At 40.7% G+C, this 21,884-nt stretch overlaps 1 protein-coding gene across 1 annotated transcript in view; it reads right to left on the bottom strand.

Annotated features, from left to right (window-relative positions):
- Positions 1-3,966: 3,966 nt before the first annotated feature.
- ILRUN (inflammation and lipid regulator with UBA-like and NBR1-like domains) overlaps positions 3,967-21,884 on the bottom strand; it is a 65,263-nt gene continuing 47,345 nt past the window's right edge. The window contains exon 5 of the mRNA XM_089677561.1: positions 3,967-7,111. Within this exon, the coding sequence (XP_089533687.1) occupies positions 7,076-7,111 (36 nt within the window). The 3' untranslated portion in view covers positions 3,967-7,075. The remainder of the gene's footprint in view (positions 7,112-21,884) is intronic.

Raw genomic sequence — 21,884 nt, 5'->3', positions numbered from 1 at the left:
GAAGAGGTTTTCTTCTGATGGCTCTTCCATGAAGACCATATTTGTACAAGTATCTCTTTATAGTGGAATAGTGTACCACAACTCCAGTGTCTGCCAGATCTTTCTGGAGGGATTGTGCAGTCAAACGTGTTTTGAATTGTTTTTCTCACAATCCTGCGAGCTGTTCTGCCTGATATTTTTCTTGGTCTTCCAGATCTTGCTTTAACTTCCACTGTTCCTGATGACTGCCATTTCTTAATTACATTCCGAACAGAAGATATTGACATCTGAAAACGCTTTGCTATCTTCTTATAGCCTTCTCCAGCTTTGTGAGCGTCAACTATTTTCAGTTTCAGTTTTCTAGACAACTGCTTAGAAGAACCCATGGTGCTGATTGTTGGGGCAAGGTCAGATGAGTCTGGGCATTTAAAACCTTTGAGATTGACATCACCTGGTCTGCCCAGACGATGATTGAGAACAATCCATGACACTGGCAGGTCTCAGCTTTGCAAAGGGGGCAGTGCATGCTATAAATTCTGCAGGGTGCCCAAACTTTTGCAGACGCCATTTTTTTGTTTTCTGTTATTTTGAAAGTGTAAATGATGGAAATAAAATCTAACTTTTGTTGACATATTATAAGAATGTCTAATCTGTAATTTGATGCCTTTTGGAGATTTTTCCATCTTTCTTTGGCTTCTTTATGCACATTAATACAAATTTTTAGCTGGGGTGCCCAAACTTTCGATCCCCACTGTATATACACACACACACCGTATTTTTCGCTCCATAAGATGCACTTTTTTCCCCCCAAAAAAGGGGGGAAAATGTCAGTGCGTCTTATGGAGCGAATATAAAGCGGCCGGTCCGGTATTTCTGCCGCCACCATGTCAGAATACCGGGCCGGCCGCTCAGCTGTTTTCTCCTGCAGGGCCTTACCTGTTCCTCGCTTCAGCGCTGCAGTCTTCCCGCGCTGGCTTCTGTGACAGCCGGGTGCCCACTGCGCATGTGCTGCGCTTTGTGAATGATCCGGTGTCTTCTGGGACACATGACAGGTCCCAGAAGGCGCCGGGCCATTCACAAAGCGCAGTGCTTCTCACGCATGCGCAGTGGGCACCCAGCTGTCACAGAAGCCGGCCCGGGAAGAAGAGGGAAGGATAACTCCGCGGAAGTGGGAGCGGGTACCTGTCAAATTCAGGTACCCGCTCCCCCTCCCTCCCCAAAGGTCAGCAGTCTCTGGTCATCCCCTGCACTGTGTCCGCAGTCTCTGGTCATCCCCTGCACTGTGTCCGCAGTCTCTGGTCATCTCCTGTACTGTGTCCGCAGTCTCTGGTCATCTCCTGTACTGTGTCCGCAGTCTCTGGTCATCTCCTGTACTGTGTCCGCAGTCTCTGGTCATCTCCTGTACTGTGTCCGCAGTCTCTGGTCATCTCCTGTACTGTGTCCGCAGTCTCTGGTCATCTCCTGTACTGTGTCCGCAGTCTCTGGTCATCTCCTGTATTGTGTCCGCAGTCTCTGGTCATCCCCTGTACTGTGTCTGCAGTCCATTGGTTCAGAATATTTTTTTTTCTTGTTTTTCGCCTCTAAAACCTAGGCGCGTCTTATGGTCAGGTGCGTCTTATGGAGCGAAAAATACGGTACATATATATATATATATATGTATATGTGTGTATGTATGTATATGTGTGTGTGTGTGTACACATACATACATACATACATACACACATATATATATATATATATATATATATATATATATATATATATATATATATATACAGTCATGGCCGAAATTGTTGGCACCCTTGATATTTTTCCTGAAAATCAAGTATTTCACACAAAAAAGGTATTGCATTAACACATGTTTTGCTATACACATGTTTATTCCCTTTGTATGTATTGGAACAAATATAAAACAGAGGCAGAAAAGCAAATATGACATAATGTCACACAAAACCCCAAAAATGGGCTGGACAAAAGTATTGGCACCCTTAACTTAATATTTGGTTGCACACCCTTTGGAAAACATAACTGAAATCAGTCGCTTCCTATAACCATCAATAAGCTTCTGACACCTCTCACCCGGAATTTTGGACCACTCTTCCTTTGCAAACAGCTCCAGGTCTCTCTTATTGGAAGGACACCTTTTCCCAACAGCAATTTTAAGATCTCTCCACAGGTGTTCAATGGGATTTAGATCTGGGCTCATTGCTGGCCACTTCAGAACTCTCCAGCGCTTCTTTGCCATCCATTTCTGAGTGCTTTTTGACGTATGTTTGGGGTCATTGTCCTGCTGGAAGACCCAGGATCTTGGACGCAAACCCAGCTTTCTGACACTGGGCCCTACAGTGCGACCCAAAATCCTTTGGCAATCCTCAGATTTCATGATGCCTTGCACACAGTCAAGGCACCCAGTGCCAGAGGCAGCAAAACAACCCCAAAACATCATTGAACCTCCACCATATTTTACCGTAGGTACTGTGTTTTGTTCTTTGTAGGCCTCATTCCGTTTTCGGTAAACAGTAGAATGATGTGCTTTACCGAAAAGCTCTATCTTGGTCTCATCTGTCCACAAGACGTTTTCCCAGAAGGCTTTTGGCTTACTCAAGTACATTTTGGCAAACTGTAGTCTTGCTTTTTTATGTCTCTGTGTCAGCAGTGGGGTCCTCCTGGGTCTCCTGCCATAGCGTTTCATTTCATTTAAATGTCGACGGATAGTTCGCGCTGACACTGATGCTCCCTGAGCCTGCAGGACAGCTTGAATGTCTTTGGAACATGTTTGGGGCTGCTTATCCACCATCCGGACTATTCTGCGTTGCAATCTTTCATCAATTTTCCTCATCCGTCCACGACCAGGGAGATTAGCTACAGTGCCATGGGTTGCAAACTTCTTGATAATGTTGCGCACTGTGGACAAAGGCAAATCTAGTTCTCTGGAGATGGACTTGTAACCTTGAGATTGTTGATATTTTGCCACAATTTTGGTTCTCAGGTCCTCAGACAGTTCTCGTCTCCTCTTTCTGTTGTCCATGCTTAGTGTGGCACAGACAGACACACAATGCAAAGGTTAAGTGAACGTCTCTCCTTTTTATCTGCTTTCAGGTGTGATTTCTATATTGCCCACACCTGTTACTTGCCCCAGGTGAGTTTACAGGAGCATCACATGCTTGTAACATTCTTATTTATCCGCAGTTGTGAAAGGGTGCCAATACTTTTGTCCAGCCCATTTTTGGAGGTTTGTGTGACATTATGTCGAATTTGCTTTCTTTCCTCCCTTTTTTTGTTTTGTCCCAATACACACAAAGGGAATAAACATGTGTATAGCAAAACATGTGTTAATGCAATACGTTTCGTGAGAAATACATGATTTCCTGGAGAAATATCAAGGGTGCCAACAATTTCGGCCATGACTGTATATATATATACACACACACACACACACACACATATACATACACACACACACACACACACACACACACACACATACATTGGTGATTAAATACCACCAAAAGAAAGCTCTGTCTCAAAAAATTATATAAAATTAATTTAGGTACAGCGTAGCATGACTAAGTAATTGTCAAAGTGTGACAGCGCAGAGAACTGCAAAATGTCCTGGACTGGAGGGGGGTGAAACACTTTGGACCTCAAGTGGTTAAAGCAGGAACATCATGCAGGAATGTGATCCAGGAAGCATAAATATTGTTTCTACTTACCAGATTACCTCTCCAACATTTAGAAAAGCCAGATACAGGAGTGTCAGTGTGAATGAGGTGTATAAGTGCACTTATTCTTTAAATTCAATATGGAAGCTTCCTCGCACATGTGCTATGCTCTCTATCAGAGAATCCCCTTTCTCCCCAATCATATATTGCCAATATACCTTTTAAAACAGCTCAGCATGCATTATGAATGCAAATTTAGTTTACCAAAGCAGCAACACTACATGTGTACATATCTGCAATGTGGAAATACAAGACATGAGACAACTTTATTCCATGTTAATTTATTGATAGAAATATTCTTTAAACAATGAGGAAAAAAATCCTCATTTTTAACATTTTATCATGTTTTTCAGTTTTCCAAGCACTTCATCCCAGTCCCTTCCAACCCCCCACCCGACCAAAAAAAAAAAACAAAAAACAAAAAAAAAACCCAAACACTCTGCACACTCATCTCATGCATGTCTGACCCTGAGCACACACCCTACCTACTGAACGCTCACACCATAAAAAAATACATGAAACAAGGAGCTTTTTATCCCAAAATTATATCTATTTTTATATATATTTATATATTTTCCTTTTAGGAGGCAGGGCTGGAAAGCATGTTTCTACAATAATACCTTCAGTATGATTACCAAAACGTTGGTTGCCAAGCTCCTCAACAGTACAAAAAGCATGTGTTCTTGTTCCATACATTGATAACTAACCTACTTGTTTACAAGAGAAGACACAAACATGCAGTGGGAAAGTTTTAACTAGTTTTCAAAAACCCAGTCTTGGTTTTGACAGCAGCTACAGAAATTTGCTAGAATTACCAGAAACAAATGGCATTTTAGAGGCATACATCAATGGCAATGTGCCAAGTGTTTCTTATCATGGAAACATTTGACTAAGCGGAGACCAAAAAACTTGGTGGGTTGTGTATTAATTAGTTTAAACCATTAACAATTTAGAAGAGTGCGTGTTGACAAAAAAAAAAACAAAAAAAAAAAAAAAACTTGCTGCAGATCTATAAAAACTGGAAGAAAGCTAAAGGACAGATTGCTGATGTCATCCTGCAGCAAATAAAATCAAACAGATATCTGGCTGGCTGCTTAGATCAATACTGAAAATATGTTCCTCCAACTTTTATAAAACTGCCCCTAGTGAGCAAAGAGCAATTGACAACTGACAGCCCAAGCCTAAACAATGTACAAATACGTAGTGTATTATTTTAGGATATTTTAATTAAAATGTGATTCAAAATCTATGATGTGTAAAACTATTTCTGTAAAGAGGAGGATACAATAAACAGGATCAACTTAATTTAGGACTGCCCACCATCTTCTGAACCTTCTGTATCTCAGGAATACATGGACATTCCACCATGTTTTATTCCTTTAAAGAGGCTTCAAGTATAGAAGAATAGCTGTTGGTGTCAGAAATATTTTATGCACCTACTTTCCGCTTTGACATGACAACACAGCACTCCTGAACACAGATTTACTAAAGCTAGAGTGCGCAAAACAGGTTCACTTCTGCACAGAAACCAATCAGCTTCTAACCTCAACTTGTTCAATTAAGCTTTGGCAATTAAAACCCGGAAGCTGATTTCTATGTAGAAGTGAGCCCAATTTTGCACACGCTAGCTTTAATAAATAAACCCTGTGGTGTCAGCCCTACCAACTTCATTTCTGAAAGATTACAAAGAACACAACCCTCGCCTTATCTACTCCCTCCTCTTGACCTCCATAACTCTCTCTACGTACAGGCAGGGAGCAAAAGAAGTTATCAGCTCAGAAGATTTCTGGCAAAATGAACAGGTATTTTTTTCACTTGTCGAATATCTACAACAAAAACACTTTTCATGGTTTATTTAGATGAAAAAGGGATTAAATAAATATTCACTGGTATGGTTTACATATACTTTAACTAAGTGAAGGCGTTGCCTCTCCCACAGTCTCCTCACAAAGCAGAAGCACGATACTAATCTTCAATCACTAGCTGCACTGGCCCAGCTAACTGCTTGATTTTTACCTGTATTATCAGACATTGCTCTTCCTGTGCCCAGATAAGATAAAGAAGGTGCAGGAGGAGGGAGATATCCAATTTTCTACAATTAAATGGTCAAAAGTAGCTGCCACCATCAGGCAACAGAAAAGAAATCTCTGTATACATTGTTAAATATAATAAACGCATGCAGCAGAAAGTATAGAAACTTAATAATGGAAGTTTACGTAATCAACCTCCTTCCAAAAATCCATAAAAATAGGCATTTGAAAACATCAATTCCATATCAGCAGCCAAACCCATGACACTTCCATTTTCCTAGTGTATTACTGCACCTCCAATAGCTATGACACAAAACAATTACACTGTACACAGAAGAAAGTAGGAATTATGGAATTCATGTGGTTTTTAAATTCCTAATGACCAATTAATGAGTTTTTAAATATTTTCTAATCAACTACAGCATATATACTTTCAGCAGTATATGTCTATTATCTGTATGTAGGCACATGCAGCCATTTATACTGGGATTCCTTATCTTGTGCTGTTGCCTTTTAATTTTTCCTTTTTTATCACCCAAATGGTTTAGAACGATAACGCCTACTCTAGCTGCTTTGAATATTTAGACAAGAAAAACACTTTCCCTAAAATGATATAGCCTATTTAGCAGGTTAGCAGACAAGGCTTGCCTTGATTGAACACGTAGAAGCCTAACTAATTTTCACAGGGAACTCCTCCGTAAAACAAAAAGCTTGGGCCAGAATCCTAACTTTAGCATAATGGAGCACTATTTGTAAGCTGGAAATCTACTAAATATTATAGGTATTTTTGTTTATTTTAATAAAGTATAAGCAGAATACATCTTTGCAACCTCCCCCTACAAAAAGGAAAAAAACTCTGATAACATTTACTTCTGCAAAACTGCTGCTACTGATTTAAAAGTAATCAGAAACTAAACCAAGCACTTTAAGAATTAAAGAGAAACAACATTTTAGCAACTTATTTTGTTTTTAGGCTGCATTTGAAAATTCGCATAAGATAGGGATTTAGGTTTTTAAACAGGAAATTATTTGCAGCTTGATATCAAATTGGAGATCATGGCTTTTAAGTGAAAAACACTGAAATTCTAAATATTAACATTTGTATCCATGGTCTTGTTGTCTATTCTTAGCTGGCGTGCAAAGGTTGTGCAAAAGAAAAGGTAAAAAAAAAACCAGGGGAAATTCTTTTAAAAAGGAGCAAGAAAGGCAGCACCCGGAGTATAATTATCAGGGTCACCAACACCATTATTCCCCAAGTGATCTTCAGTAGGTAACTTGCAGAAGATGTCCTATTTCATGGAGTGGGAAAAGGACACAAGGCATGGGACAAGAATAAAGCTGCTTTTAGGATTCTCCAAAGGGATAAGGCCCATGCATACTCTGAAGGAAAAAAGAAAACAAAACATTACTAGAACATACTTCAGGAGGAATTTACAGTAACTATGCATGCCTGCATTAATACATTTTTGATGTGACAATATACAAGCTATTGTTCACACAAAATGATTTAGCCTAGATTAAGATGACTTAACCCTGCCTGCTAAAGGCATTTTGTGCACACATACTAAAATATTCATTTTATGTATTTTATTTTTTGTATATTTATATGTATTTACTGTACATGAAAATGCACTTAAAACGCCTATATTTTGTGAACGCAGAGACCCCAGAGAATAAAATAGTGCTAGTTTCCAATTGCTACTGTTTGTCAAATCTCTATTTTAGTACAAATACAATCAAATTAATTTTCATGCACACAAACACAATGTTAGGTAAAATGTAAAAAAATGAGGAAGTGTCACGTAAATATCAACCCTCAAAAATGTGTGGGCCCTCAAAATGAGAAAAAATATACAGTACTCAAAAATGTCCACAGGCTTTGATTCAAAAGCCTTCACAATTCATCATTTTAGTGTTAACAGTGAATGGTGGTGTTAAAATTAGTGCTCTTACTCCGGAGTGCATGGCAATACCCATTTGCAATCATATACGTGTATACATGGGCCTGGAGAGGTTTTAAACATTTTTAAGTATTTTTACATTTTTTTTAAATTAAAACTTACATTTTAATTTTTTTTTTAGCAAACAAGCCCCCTATGTGATAACATAGTGATATGGATATAGTCGAGGTCATAAAGTGGCGGAATTACAGCCATCAAAATCAATTCTACTAGAAAGTAAACGGTTGAGAGCAAAAATGTAAACCTTTGTTGAAGATGAAAGAAATGGCAGGGAGAATACTAGGACAATGGTAATAAACATCTGTAAGTGTGGAGCCATCATTTGGTTGCAACATATTCAATTCTCACACATTTTATTGATTTTGTTTTTTTGAAACGGAACTAAAAACTGTATCTGAGCAGCACAAACTGAAAAGGCTATTTAATTCATTTTAATATTCAAAGCAAACTCACCCAACCATATCTCATGCTTTATTTTGTTGAGAAATCACTTTGAAAGACACCGACCAAGCATTTCTAGTTGCGACCATCTTGAGTAAGGGCAGTTGATTCATGTAGAATTTACTTCCTGGAATCTATCTGCCCTTAGCTCAGGAATGCAGGCAGGAAGGTGTGCTTAGATGAGAAAGCCCCTCCTCCCCTCCTTCAAATAAGAAAAAAATGCCCATGAAGACTCTTGGGATGTATGACATAATTTTGGCCTGGGCTAAAAACCAGAAAGCAACCGAAGAAAAGTAATAATACTTTCATATCTATTTACTAATGCTAGCACAGGGATTAAAAAATAGTCAGTGTTGACAGAGTAAAATTCTGCTTTAAGCAAGAAACTTACCAAATTCACAGGTTTTATGTATAAAACAAAATTACACATTCTCATTTACAATAGCAGTATCGCTTGCCGCACTTCTGAAAAGCAATTTAGTCAGCCGCTTTTCAGAGGGCAGTTGACAGGAAAATGGGAGGCAATGACAGTGCCCGTTTTAACCCTGAAAAGCTCCCACTGCCACGTGCATTGCATTGATACTGTTGTGGGACAGCTATATTCACTCAAATGAGTAGTGTTTGGTTGTAGTACTGCCCCACAAAAGCAACAGGGGGTATAAGTTTTGCTGCAGATGCAAGCATCATGGAGGCAGCATGTGTGCAAACCCCCTAAAGTTGCTGTGTTTGCATTAAGGGGTATGCGCAAGTGCCTATTTTTTTTACCATCCCTGCCACAAGAATGAAAACATACTTTAAGAAAAAAAATGTGTATATATTTATTTTAGTATAAAAGTCTGCAAACATACAATTTACACTTTTTCCCCAGATTAGGTGTATCTTGATTATACATGAAAAAGATGCTACATGCGCACTTTTTAAACATTCACAGACTGGACTGCTAAGATACATGTATAATACAGAATTTGAGGAGTTCATGATGTTTCTGAAGTCAAGTCTGTGCTCACAGCGGTCTCAGATGAATGGTCTAATATGTCTTCAAGCAGAGAATTTAGACAGAGATAGAAGAAAAGACCGTATAAAGCATCAATTATATATTACTCGATATGCATGCTTTTATGAAAAAAATATAACGGATGCTAGATCCACTTAAAAAAAAAAAAAAAGTAGCTAAAACAATTCGGGTTGAAACTCCTGTCATGTTTTTGTTGCTGAAAATGAATAAACTCAAAAGAAGGTTTTAAAGTAGTATCCACTTCTTAATTTCAATATCACCTTAAAAAAAAACAACAATTCGTAAGTCCCTTTCACATAAGGCAGGCTCCATTTAGGTCAGCAGGAGATCCTGAGGGGTCCACTGGTCCCCTGCTGATCAGAGCAGGAGCAGGTGGACGACAGGTCCATGTCTGCTCAGTTTATGTAAAGCTGACACAGACACAGCCTGCTCCATGGCCGGTTGGTAAGAAAAGACTCCACCATCCAACTACTCTCCAATCCGATCTGCCAAGACGGAGGGTGACAGATCCCCTTCAGTTTCTTTTTAGCAGACCACATCAGATTGGATTGGAGGTAGGTAGGAGTAAAACATACAAACTAGGTTTAGCATATAGGTTGTACCCCAATGAAGTCAGCCCAGTGCTCTAGAAACCCAAATCCATCCCTCTCACAACAGGAGGAGAAAATCTCTTCAAATGGGACATTATAGATGGTGCATTTGGATATACTTTAAAAAGGGTCTTATCAGATTGCCTGCCCACCTACACCCTTCCTCATTCCTCAAAAAAAAAAAAAAAAAAAAAAAAACCTTCATAAAAGCAAAATAGGTGTCTAAGGGTTCAGCAACGAGATCAGGAAGGAGTAAGATCATGGGGAATGACATCCGATGAAAATTGCACTTAACCACTTCCCAACCACCCTATAGCAGAACTACTGCTATAGGGCGGCAGGACTGTGCAAAATCAAGTATATATACACACAAGTGACTTTGTATTTCGGGTAAAGGGTGTGCGCGCCGCCCTTGGTAGCTACAGCTGTCGATCACCGGGTCCCGGATGGAGATTCCCCGCCGTCACATGGCAATCGCCGACGAACACTGACAGGGGAAAGGTCTGTAAATAAAATAGATCTCTCCCCTGTCAGCACCAGCATGCTATTTTTATTGCTCTGCACATCAGAGCAATACAAAGCAGCATGTTTACACAGTAAGATACATACAGCACACTTTGTAAAACCGCACACAGTTAACCCTTTGATCGCCCAGATGTTAACCCCTTCCTGCCCTGTGTCATTAGTACAGTGTTAGTGCTTTTTATTAGCACTGATCACTGTATAAGTGTCACTGGGGATGTCAGTGTAAGTTAATCAGTTCCCACCCCGCTGCAGTACTGCTATAAGTCGCTGATTGCCGCCATTATTAGTACGAAAAAAAAAATCCCAGTATATATACACCGCCATTTTTAGATGCTACAACGTTCACGTAAACCAATTAATTTACACGTATTGAGATTTTTTTAGCAAAGACATGTAGCAGAATACATTTTGGCCTAAATTTATGACATTTTGATTTTTTAAATTTTTTACTTGATAGCAAAAAAGTCAAAAATAGTTTTCTTTTCAAAATTGTCGGTCTGTTTGTTTATAGCGCAAAACATAAAAAGCACAGAGGCAACCAAAGAAAGCTCCATTTGTGGGGGAAAAAGGACATTTCATTTGGGTGCAGCTTTTCATGTCCGCGCAATTGTCAATTAAAGTAACGCAGCGCCGTATCACAAAAAAATGGCCTGGTCAGGAATGGGAAGGGGGGGGGGGTAAATCCTCTGGAGGGCAAGTGGTTAAAAAGCACTAAAACCCAAAACCATAAACATATACACACCACCACCATATCCCTGTGCCAAGATATTTTTTGAAGAATATTTTACTCTAGTACTAAGCAGCAAGGATTTTAGCGTAAAATTTCCTGCATACAGTTTTGCACAACCTATTTTTTTTCATTGTTTTGCAAAAGATATTAAATTCACATGTACAGTATGTGTTGCTCTTCAATTATTCAGTTTCATCTACTACAGCAAGTTTTAGTAGTTTGTGATGTATACAGGTGAAACTCAAAAAATTTGAATATCGTGCAAAAGTTCATTTATTTCAGTAATGCAACTTAAAAGGTGAAACGAATATATGAGATAGACTCATTACATGCAAAGCAAGATAGTTCAAGCCGTGATTTGTCATAATTGTGATGATTATGGCTTACAGCTCATGAAAACCCCAAATCCACAATCTCAGAAAATTAGAATATTACATGCAATCAATAAAACAAGGATTGTACATAGAACAATATCGGACCTCTGAAAAGTGTAAGCATGCTTATGTCCTCAGTACTAAGTTTGGGCCCCTTTTGCAGCAATTACTGCTTCAATGCGGCGTGGCATGGAATTTGGGGTTTTCATGAGCTGTAAGCCATAATCATCACAATTGTGACAAATCACGGCTTGAACTATCTTGCTTTGCATGTAATGAGTCTATCTCATATATTAGTTTCACCTTTTAAGTTGCATTACTGAAATAAATGAACTTTTGCACGATATTCTAATTTTTCGAGTTTCACCTGTATATGTGCATCAACATTTTTTTTTTCCTCAATAGTGCAGCGTGCAATGTGAAAAACCTTAGTTCATATACTCATAAAATGTACATTAAAGATGTCAAAATTAAAAGTTCTGTTAGCTGCTAAACATTGTAAGTCTAGGTTCACACTTGTGCAGGCCGTGTGGCACGTGTTTGCGTGGGCACAGCAGCCCATTCATTTAAATAGCCAGATGTACCTGCACCTCCACATGAAAACGTGACACCCTCATGTGTCTGCTAAAGAAGAGCACATTTTGCCTGCTGGTCAGGAGCGCATGTGATTCCTGAGATGTAGTGTGAACCTAGCCTTAACCACTTGCCGCCCTGCCACTGTATATATACACGTGTGCAGGGCGGCACTGGGGCGCAAAACTACGTTTTAAAACGGGCTCCGCGCTCCCGACGGTTTCGCCGGCAGGGGGCGCGCGCTCCCGCCGACCCGCGGGTGACACCATGCGATCCCGGAGGGATCAATCATTCGATTTCAGCCAGTGATGTCTGGCTGAAATCAGATGTTCGGTCCCTGTCCTATCCTGTCCTGTGTTGACATTTACACAGGACAGGATATGATGTCATTCTTCTCTGCCTGGACACATTCCGTTCCAGACAGAGAAGAAGACATCCAAACAGTGAGTAAAACAGCACATACCCACAGTTAGAACACACCTAGGACACATTTAACCCCGATCGCTCCCCCCCCCCCCAGTTAACCCCTTCACTGCCCTGTCACCAGTGTCACTGATCAGTGAATCGATTTTTACTGATCACTGTATCAGTGTCGCTGGCGACTTCCGATAGTGTTAGCGCCCCTCCCAGATAGCGCCAGTTTGCCCGCTAGTACACCAGTAATCCCATTTAACCCCTTAATCTCCCCCCCCCCCCCAGTTAACCCCTTCACTGCCCTGTCACCAGTGTCACTGATCAGTGAACAGATTATACCTGATCACTGCATCAGTGTCGCTGGCGACTTCCGATAGTGTTAGCGCCCCTCCCAGATAGCGCCAGATTTCCCACTAATACACCAGTAATCCCGTCTAACCCCTTAACGCCCCCCCCCCCCCGAGTTAACCCCTTCACTGCCGTGTCACCAGTGTCATTGATCAGTGAACAGATTTTTACTGATCACTGTATCAGTGTCGCTGGCGACTTCCAATAGTGTTAGCGCCCCTCCCAGATAGCGCCAGTTTGCCCGCCAGTACACCAGTAATCCCATTTAACCCCTTGATCGCCCCCCCCCCCCCAGTTAACCCCTTCACTGCGCTGTCACCAGTGTCATTGATTACAGTGAACAGATTTTTACTGATCACTGTATTAGTGTCACTGGTGACTTCCGATAGTGTTAGCGCCACTCCCATATAGCGCCAGTTTGCCCGCTAATGCACGGGATTTTTTTTTACCAAAAACATGTAGAGGAATACATTTTGGCTTAAATTTATGACTAACTTTGAGTTTACGATATATTTTTTATAGCTGAAAGTAGAAAATATTGTTTTTTTTCAAAATGTTTATTTTTTTTGTTTATAGCGCAAAAAAAAAAAAAAAAAGCGCACAGGTGATAAAATACCACCAAAAGAAAGCTCTATTTGTGTGAAAAAAAGGACGTAAATTTCGTTTGGGTACAGCATTGCATGACCGCGCAATTATCATTTGAATTAGTGCAGTGTTGTATAGCAAAAAAAGGCATAAATTACAGTATCTATACCATAGTTTGTAGACGCTATAACTTTCACACAAAGCAATCAATATACACTTATTGGGATTTTGTTTACCAAAAACATGGAGCAGAATACATTTTGGCTTAAATTTATGACTAACTTTGAGTTTACCATATATTTTTTATAGCTGAAAGTAGAAAATATAGTTTTTTTTCAAACTTTTTGTGTTTTTTTTGTTTATAGCGCAAAAAATAACAAAAACGCACAGGTGATAAAATACCACCAAAAGAAAGCTCTATTTGTGTGAAAAAAAAGACGTAAATTTCGTTTGGGTACAGCATTGCATGACCGCGCAATTATCATTTGAATTAGTGCAGCGCAAAACAGCGAAAAAAGGCCTGGTCATTAAGGGGGGTAAATCCTCAGGAGCTCAAGTGGTTAAAGTGCCAGGAGCTATTGCAAAAAAAACAAAAAACAAAACAATGGGATCCCTTCAAAGGCTAATTAGTGAAAATTGTAAGCAAAAAAAAGAAAAAAAAACAACAGCATTTTATTTTTGATTTTCTTTATACCTGTTAACTTCTGGGTGCCCACATAACACATTTGTACAGAGGCAAAGAGGGTGGGCTTTATCAACCACGTCACACATATGTGTCCATGAGCGAAACAGTTTTCTGTGGTGAGAGTGTGCTCACTGCGTGCCCCCAGCACAGTGACCGAGATGTCAAAAACAGCACTCGGTCCATATTAATGGGCAGGAGTTGGTGGGACTGGCTCATGATCAGGTTACCCAGGGAAGTTCAATTCATATTGCCCAACGCCTGGGACATAAAGTTCCGGGCGTCGGGCAGGTGGTTTTTTTCAACTTTAGCCCTGCTGCGAGCAAGCAACAGGGCTCACCTGTCAGGTGGAAGCATTCGGGCGGCAGCACTGCCGCCTGATTGCTTCCACACAGCCCACAGTGCAAACCTTCGCCCCACTGCATGCTTAATGTCCCAGGCTCCGCTTGCCCATCTGCGGCTCCGGGATCAGTCAGTGGCTGTCAAGTATAGGTATCCCCTCCCCTTCTCGTGATGTGACGTCAATTCCAGGTCCCGGACGACAGATTCCCGACCATTGAGGTCGGGTAAATATGTAATGCAGTGCGATGCACACTGCATTACATTCAGTGAAGCACAGGGAAGGCATGCAGGGTCTTTTTAGACCCTGGATGTCTCAAAAAAGAGAACCTGTCACCAAAAATCATCACTTTTTTTTGTCTTTTTTATTTTTAAAAAATTAAAGTTACACCCAAGCGCATATAACCCCACCCCACAAAAAAATGTTTCAAAGTCCCCCACCCTCACATATATACGCACGTACAAAAGGAAAAGCACCTACGCACCTACGACGATTGCGATACACGTTACATATTGTGGCGCACGCCATAATGAGCGCAATAATTCAAGCACCAGACCTCCTCCGTATTGCTAACCTATAAGGGGCTTAAATAGCATCACCTATAAAAAATATAGGGTTACTAAAGTTTGTTGCCATTTCATGAGTGCACGCAAAATTTGACATATTGGATATCTATTTACTCGATGCAACCTCGTCTTTTATATTGTACAAAAAAATTGGATAATTTATTGTTTTTTGTGCCCTAAAATTAACTGAAGTGTATTTTGCATTTCCTAGAACTTTGTGATAATATCGTGTGACATAAAAAATTGGAACTACCGCTATTTTATTCTCTAGGGTCTCTGATTTCAGAAAATATATGATGTTTTGGAGTTTTCAAAGTCTTCAGGCTTTAAATTATTTTTTAAACGTGCAAAAAACGCAAAAAGAGCTCTGGCAGCAAAAGAGATAAAGGACAAGCCTGACACTCCCCTTTCCTGACAAGCACTCAGTCTGCGCTCATTACACTGCAAGGCCTCTCCCCTCCCTGCTACCCCGGGAGGGTGTGGTGCTGGAGACAGGCAGGGAGGGGAGAAGGAGAAATACAGTGCAATGTAAAAAATATTAAACGTTTAAGTCGCCATAAAGCCCCTTTTGTTTTTAAAAGCCCCAGACATTACTTAAATCAGATTTAAATACGGTTTTGGTTAAATAAATTATTTTTTTTTTTCATCAGGACAAGTAGATTGCCATGAGGGACAAGTAGTTTTTTTTTTTAATTTCCACACCCCTGGGTGACCACTGTGACAGTCAATCACAGTTCGCAAGTGTACATTCCAAACGCACATGTTCCTGCGTTAAAAATGGCTGTGTATATAAGTCGGCTGGAATCTAACAGAATCAGCAAAGGAGAATGTCACCAACACACCGAGGATCACCAATATGGGTCCAAAGGTTTGAATGAATGATCACAAAGTTACAAGCAAGGCAACGTTTCGGAGTCTCGCAGGACCCTTTCATCAGCCATGTCTGGTCACTTGCCTAATGAAGGGGTCCTGCGAGACTCTGAAACGTTGGCTTGCTGTAACTATGTGATCGTTCATTCAAACTTTTAGACCCATATTGGTGATCCTTGGTGTGCTGGTGACATTCTCCCTAGTCAATCACAGTAGACACATGATCAGCTAATCATTCCCACTCCCGAACGTACAGATTAAAGAGGCACTGGGCAGGAAAGGGTTAATTTGAAGTGGTAATAAACCCAAAAGCAAACGCATATTATATTGCAGCTTACCGATTCTTAGATGTGATGGCTGTTTTCTTTTTATAGGCATTCCCCCGTTTCACCTGCTGATTCGGCCAGGAACATACCCTCCTGTATTAGCCTATGTTCACACTACAGCGGCGCGGTAAATCCCATGTGATTCGCACTGGAACCGCACCGCATTCCTGTACAAATCACATGCGATTTGTATGCTGTGCAATTTGTATGCGGTGCAATTAGAGTCATACATTTTGTATGGCTCTAGTCGCACCGCATCCGCACCAAAAACGTGCAGGACCCTTTTTTGGTCCACCCTAGAATCAGATCGCATAGGTATTCACACCTATGAGATCCGATTCTGCACATCGCACCGTGTTTTGTGGACCGATGTCGGGGTGTTGTTAACTTAAAAGGCATCTCTGTTGATCCTTTATACAAAGTGGGGGCACGCGAACACAGGAGGTGTGTGTTACTGACAAGATAATACCGCTTTAAGGACATTGATGCTTTTGGTTATCAGTGTTTGGAACAAAATAAAGTAGAGTCCCATAAACCTGCAAAATATAAATATATGAAAATGAAAGTAGGAAGGAAGCTAACATAATGCAAACCATTTGTTATATGAATGTTAGCATTAAAGGGCAAGCTCACCTTTAAAAAAAATAAATGCACATGACTTCCTGATCTGTTTATCAGGAGCCTGAAAAGAATTGCACCTGCAATCAGCAGAATGTGGGTGAAATGTCAAGCTCCTGCACAGTCTTCCTTTGTGCCCGTAACCCCTATATAGGCTGTTGCAAAGCTAGAAGAAGAAATAACGAACTATGAGCATGCTGATCAGCTTGCTCGCAGCCCAATTCAAGCTACAAATACATTTGACACAGTGGCAGACAGACTTGTAGTTCATTCAGTCACTGAACTCTGAATGAATAACGCAGCTGTGAGGGCACAAATTGAGTTTTCAAAATCTGACAGCCGGGAGAGAATCCCCTCCAGCTGTCATGGGGAAGGGGGGACTGTTTATGAGGGGGATGAGTGTGGGGGGTGGGTGCTTAACAGTAACATGTTACACCCTAAAAAGTGTGTACGTTACTTATTCTTTTTCTTTCCTTTGCATTCTCTTTCCTTGCAATATGTTGCAGTTAGTTCCTGCTGGTATTTGTGAATTGAAATTTAATGGAAAAAAATTGGAATTTTTGTACGTATCGTAAAATCCCTTTCTTAGAGTGCATTGGTTGACACGGGTTTTCATATTCATAAGCTGTGGATTGTACTGCCCTCTGCAGGAAGATCAGAAATTAGGCAAATAAAGCAGAACTAAACCCTCTCAATCAACATTAACTACACTAGATTGCCAAAAATATAGGGGCACCTCTCCAAATCATGGGATTTAGGTGTTCCAATCAACTCCATGGCCACAGGTGTATAAAATCAAACATTTGAGAAAGAATGGGTTGCTCTCAGGAGCTCAGTACCTATCGGTTGCCACCTGTGCAATAAATCCATCCGTGAAATTTCCTTGCTACATAATATTCCATGGTCAACTGTTAGTGGTATTATAACAAAGTGGAAGCAACTGGGAACAACAGCAACTCCATAGGCCATGTAAAATGACAGAGCGGGGTCAGCACATGCTGAAGCGCACAGACGATGCCAACTGTTTGCGGAGTCAATAGCTAAAGACCTCCAAAACTTTGTGTGGCCTTCAGATTAGCACAACAGTGCATACATAGCTTCATGGAATGGGTTTCCATGGCTGAGCAGTTGCACCCAAGCCTTACATCACCAAGTGCATTGCAAAGAGTCGGATGCAGTGGTGTAAAGCACACCACCACTGGACTCTAGAGCAGTGAAGACTTGTTCTCTGGAGTGACAATTCACACTTCTCTGTCTGGCAACTTGATGGACGTGTCTGGGTGTGGTGGTTGCCAGGAGAACGGTACTTGACTGACTGCATTCTGACAAGTGTAAAGTTTGCTTCAGGGGGGATTGTAGTGTGGGGTTGGTTTTCAGGGGTTGGGACTGGCCCCTTAGTTCCAGTGAAGGGAACTCTTAAGAGGTCAGCATACCAAGACATTTTGGACAATTTCATGTTCCCAACATTGTGGGAACAGTTTTGGGATGGCCCCTTCCTGTTCCAACATGACTTTGCACCAGTGCGCAAAGTAAGGTCCATAAAGACATGGATGAGCGAGTTTGGGGTGGAGGAATTTGACTGACCTCAACCTGACAGAACACCTTTGGGATGAATTAGAGCAAAGACAGCGATCCAGGTCTTCTCATCCGACATCAGTGCTTGACCTTACAAATGTGCTTCTGGAAGAATGATCAAACATTCCCATAGACACACTCCTAAACCTTGTGAACAGCCTTCCCAGAAGAGTTGAAGCTGTTATAGCTGCAAAGGGTGGGGCAACTCAATATTGAACCCTACAGACTAAGACTGGGATGCCATTAAAGTTCATGTGTGTGTAAAGACAGGCGTCCCAATACTTTTGGCAATATAGGTGTCCGTTTATGACACACAGAATAGCTGAGATTCAGAGGATTGCAGCTATTCTCTGGTCATTCACAGTTTATGACACCCAGGAGAATATGTTCAGCCCTTCTCTGGAGATCTGTGTTCTCCCTCCAGATTCTCCAGCCCAGAGCTGGAGAATCGGAGGGACTGAAAACTAAGCAGAGATAATTTACCTCTGTTTAGTAAACTGATCTTTTACTGCAATCTCGCGAGATTATAATAAAATCAGCCGTTTTCCAGCATTTGTAGACCGTTCTCCCTTCGTTTAGAGAACTGATCTACATATGCTTCATAAACGGCATTCACAGGAGAACTGTGTTCTCCGAGAATGCCGGAGAACTGAGCAGCGATCTATTACTGCTGGTTCATAAACGGACACCATAGTGTATGTCCAGTGCACTGAAAAGCGTGCTGTCAGATTTCTGAGCAATGCGGACCAGTTCAGATGCAGATTACAGGCTTCTGATTTATGGGAACGGTTTCTAAACTGCACATGTGGAAACAGGATAAAATCCCAACCTGAACCGCTGAACAACTACTGTGTCAATTAGCTGTGAAATCTGAGCGTCAATTCGCACAGCACATGTGTGAATCAGCTCGAAAATGGAGGAGGGGCAGCTTGCAAAAGTATCCAATATGCCAAGTTATGTGAGCAAAATAATGGTATGCCACATTTTGCTGGCTGGAAGCTGAAGAGTGGGAAATTTGAGTGGAGTGTGAAAAACAGTTTTGTTTTTGACTGTTGGTGATTGCAGTTATTTTATTTTCTTCTTTGGGGTCTTTGTTAGCAGTTCTTCAAAACACCTTTACTGTCACTTTTTAAAGGCCAAGTTTACATTTTCAAGCAGAATTTAACTGTTCATAATAAACAGAATCTTTCATTATACAAGCACACGAGGAATCTTCACATGCCAGAGTTTTTCTTTTTTGCTCATCACGCAAAGGGAAGTCCATTCACTTGAGTGGGCTGCCCTATACAAAACAATCGCCCCAAAGCAGCTCCAGAGCTTTTATTTTTTTAAAGAGAGGAGTATAGTGAGTTTTTATCGTGCTTTGTGGTGCGTTTACAGCACGTTTCTGTTCTGAAATGCACAGCAAAGCATGCATTTTCGGTGCATTTGGAAACATACAAATTATTATTATTATTATACAGTATTTATAAAGCGCCAATAGTTCGCTCAGCGCTGTACATTACAAAGGGGGACAGAACATGTGACAGAACAATACCAATACAATGCAAAACATGAGGGGATCGAGGGCCCTGCTCTTTCGAGCTTACAATCTAGGAGGGAGGGGATGGTGGCACAGGAGGAGATAGCTGTGGGGGATGGAGTGGTAGGAAGAGTGGAGGAGGTCGGCAAGTTAGCAGGGGGTGGGGTAGGCTTCCCTGAAGAGATGGGTTTTCAGGGTGCGCCTAAAGGAGAGGAGAGTAGGTGATAATCTGATGGGTTGGGGCAGGGAGTTCCAGAGGATGGGTGACACCCTGGAGAAGTCCTGGAGGCGGGCATGGGAGGAGGAGACCAGGGAACTAGAGAGAAGGAGCTCTTGTGAGGAGCGGAGTGTGCGTGCTGGGCGGATATTAGGTCAGTGATGTAGTTCGGGGCAGTATGGTGGACAGCTTTGTACAAATGTGAATGTAAAGACACCAATTTCACTTTCACGCCCCATTCACACCTAGTGTAGTCAGGGTGCATGTTTTTTGGCTCATTTTTCCTCATTTCAAGCATAGAGGCAGTCTGTTGATTCCAATGGGTTGCCTTACACGTGGCAAAGTAGCTTACAGGACATTTTGTTGTGGTGCGAGTTGCACTTTTTACTGTGCGTTTTGCTGTGTTTTCCCCCCGTTTTTTTCATGTGGCAAAAATGTGTGTTTGGAGTGCCATTCTCAATTAATGGCACTGAAAGCACAACTAGTTAATTTTAGGTGTATAACGGTGGTCATACAATCAGATTTTACAATCTCTGTATAATTTCCTTAAGATTTGCCAAAACTATGGAATAGGAGGACCAATCTATCCATTCACTCTGTGTCCAATCAGGCAGGCCCTTGCACTACATCAGGGGTATGCGGCCCCAGAGAGTTTAGCATGCAGCCCCGGCCTGTCTGTAGGGACTCTGAGGAAGCCAGGCAAAGGCATGCGAGGAGGGTTGCTGTGCAAACATAGTCGATGGGTGAAGGGTGTTTGTTTCAATGAGGTCAGTAAAGGATTTGTGTGCCAATGAGGTCAGCTGGTAAACTCCTTCCTATGTCTTACTGGTTACGCCTTGCCAAATCTACATACCAGTAACTGATGAAGAGATACCGCAAGGGCTAAGGTAAGGATCTTGTTCTCAAAATTAAAGAAAGCTTTTTTTTTATTTTATTTTGCAACAGTGGTACATTAACCACTTGCCCTCCAGATGATTTACTCCCCTTCCTGACCAGGCCATTTTTTTGCTGCTTGGCACTGCGCTATTTCAAGTGGTAATTGCGCAGTCGTGCAATGCTGTACCAAAACGAAATTTATCTCCTTTTTTTCACACAAATAGAGCTTACTTTTGGTGGTATTTGATCACCTCTGCGGTTTTTATTTTTTGCACTATAAACAATAAAAACAAGCATTTAAAAAAAAAAAAAAAAACTATATTTTTTCACTTTTGGTTATAAAAAATATCCAATGAACTCAGTCATAAATTTAGGCTAAAATGTATTCTGCTACATGTCTTTGGTAAAAAAAAAAAAAAAACTTTCAATACATTTATATTAATTGGTTTGTGTGAAAGTTATAACGTTTACAAACTATGATATATATATTGGAATTTACATAGCTTTTACTTTCTGACTGCCTATCACATTTCTTGAGGTGCTAAAATGCCAGGGCAGTACAACTCCCCCCCCAAATGACCCCTTTTGGAAAGTAAACACCCCAAGGATTTTGCAGAGGCATGCCGAGTCCATGGAACATTTCATTTTTCGCTAGAAATTTTTTTTTTTTATTTTTACCCAAAATCGTCACTTTAACCACTTCAAGTCCGAACACTTTTACCCCCTTACTGTCCAAAAATTTAGAAAAAAGTTTCTTATAAAATTTTGCAAATAAATTTTTGCCAAAATTTATTCAGTTATCTTTTCAGTAAAAAAAAAAAAAATAACCCAAATTAGTTTATAAACAAAATTTATAATTTTCCTAAATTGTTTTTTTTATTTTTATTGTATTTTTTTTAACATACTGTCACCCTAGCAGTACAGTGTCACCATAGTGACAATGTACTACTTGTTGGGGGTGATGAAGATTTTTTTTATTTTTTTACACTAATTGCTTTTACAGCC

The sequence above is a fragment of the Staurois parvus genome, unplaced genomic scaffold (assembly GCF_062004578.1).
Source record: "Staurois parvus isolate SC_StPar_1 unplaced genomic scaffold, SC_StPar_1.0 ptg000188l, whole genome shotgun sequence".
Taxonomy (NCBI): domain Eukaryota; kingdom Metazoa; phylum Chordata; class Amphibia; order Anura; family Ranidae; genus Staurois; species Staurois parvus.
The sequence above is the reverse complement of the archived record's forward strand: the minus strand, read 5'-3'. Positions and strand labels throughout refer to the sequence as shown.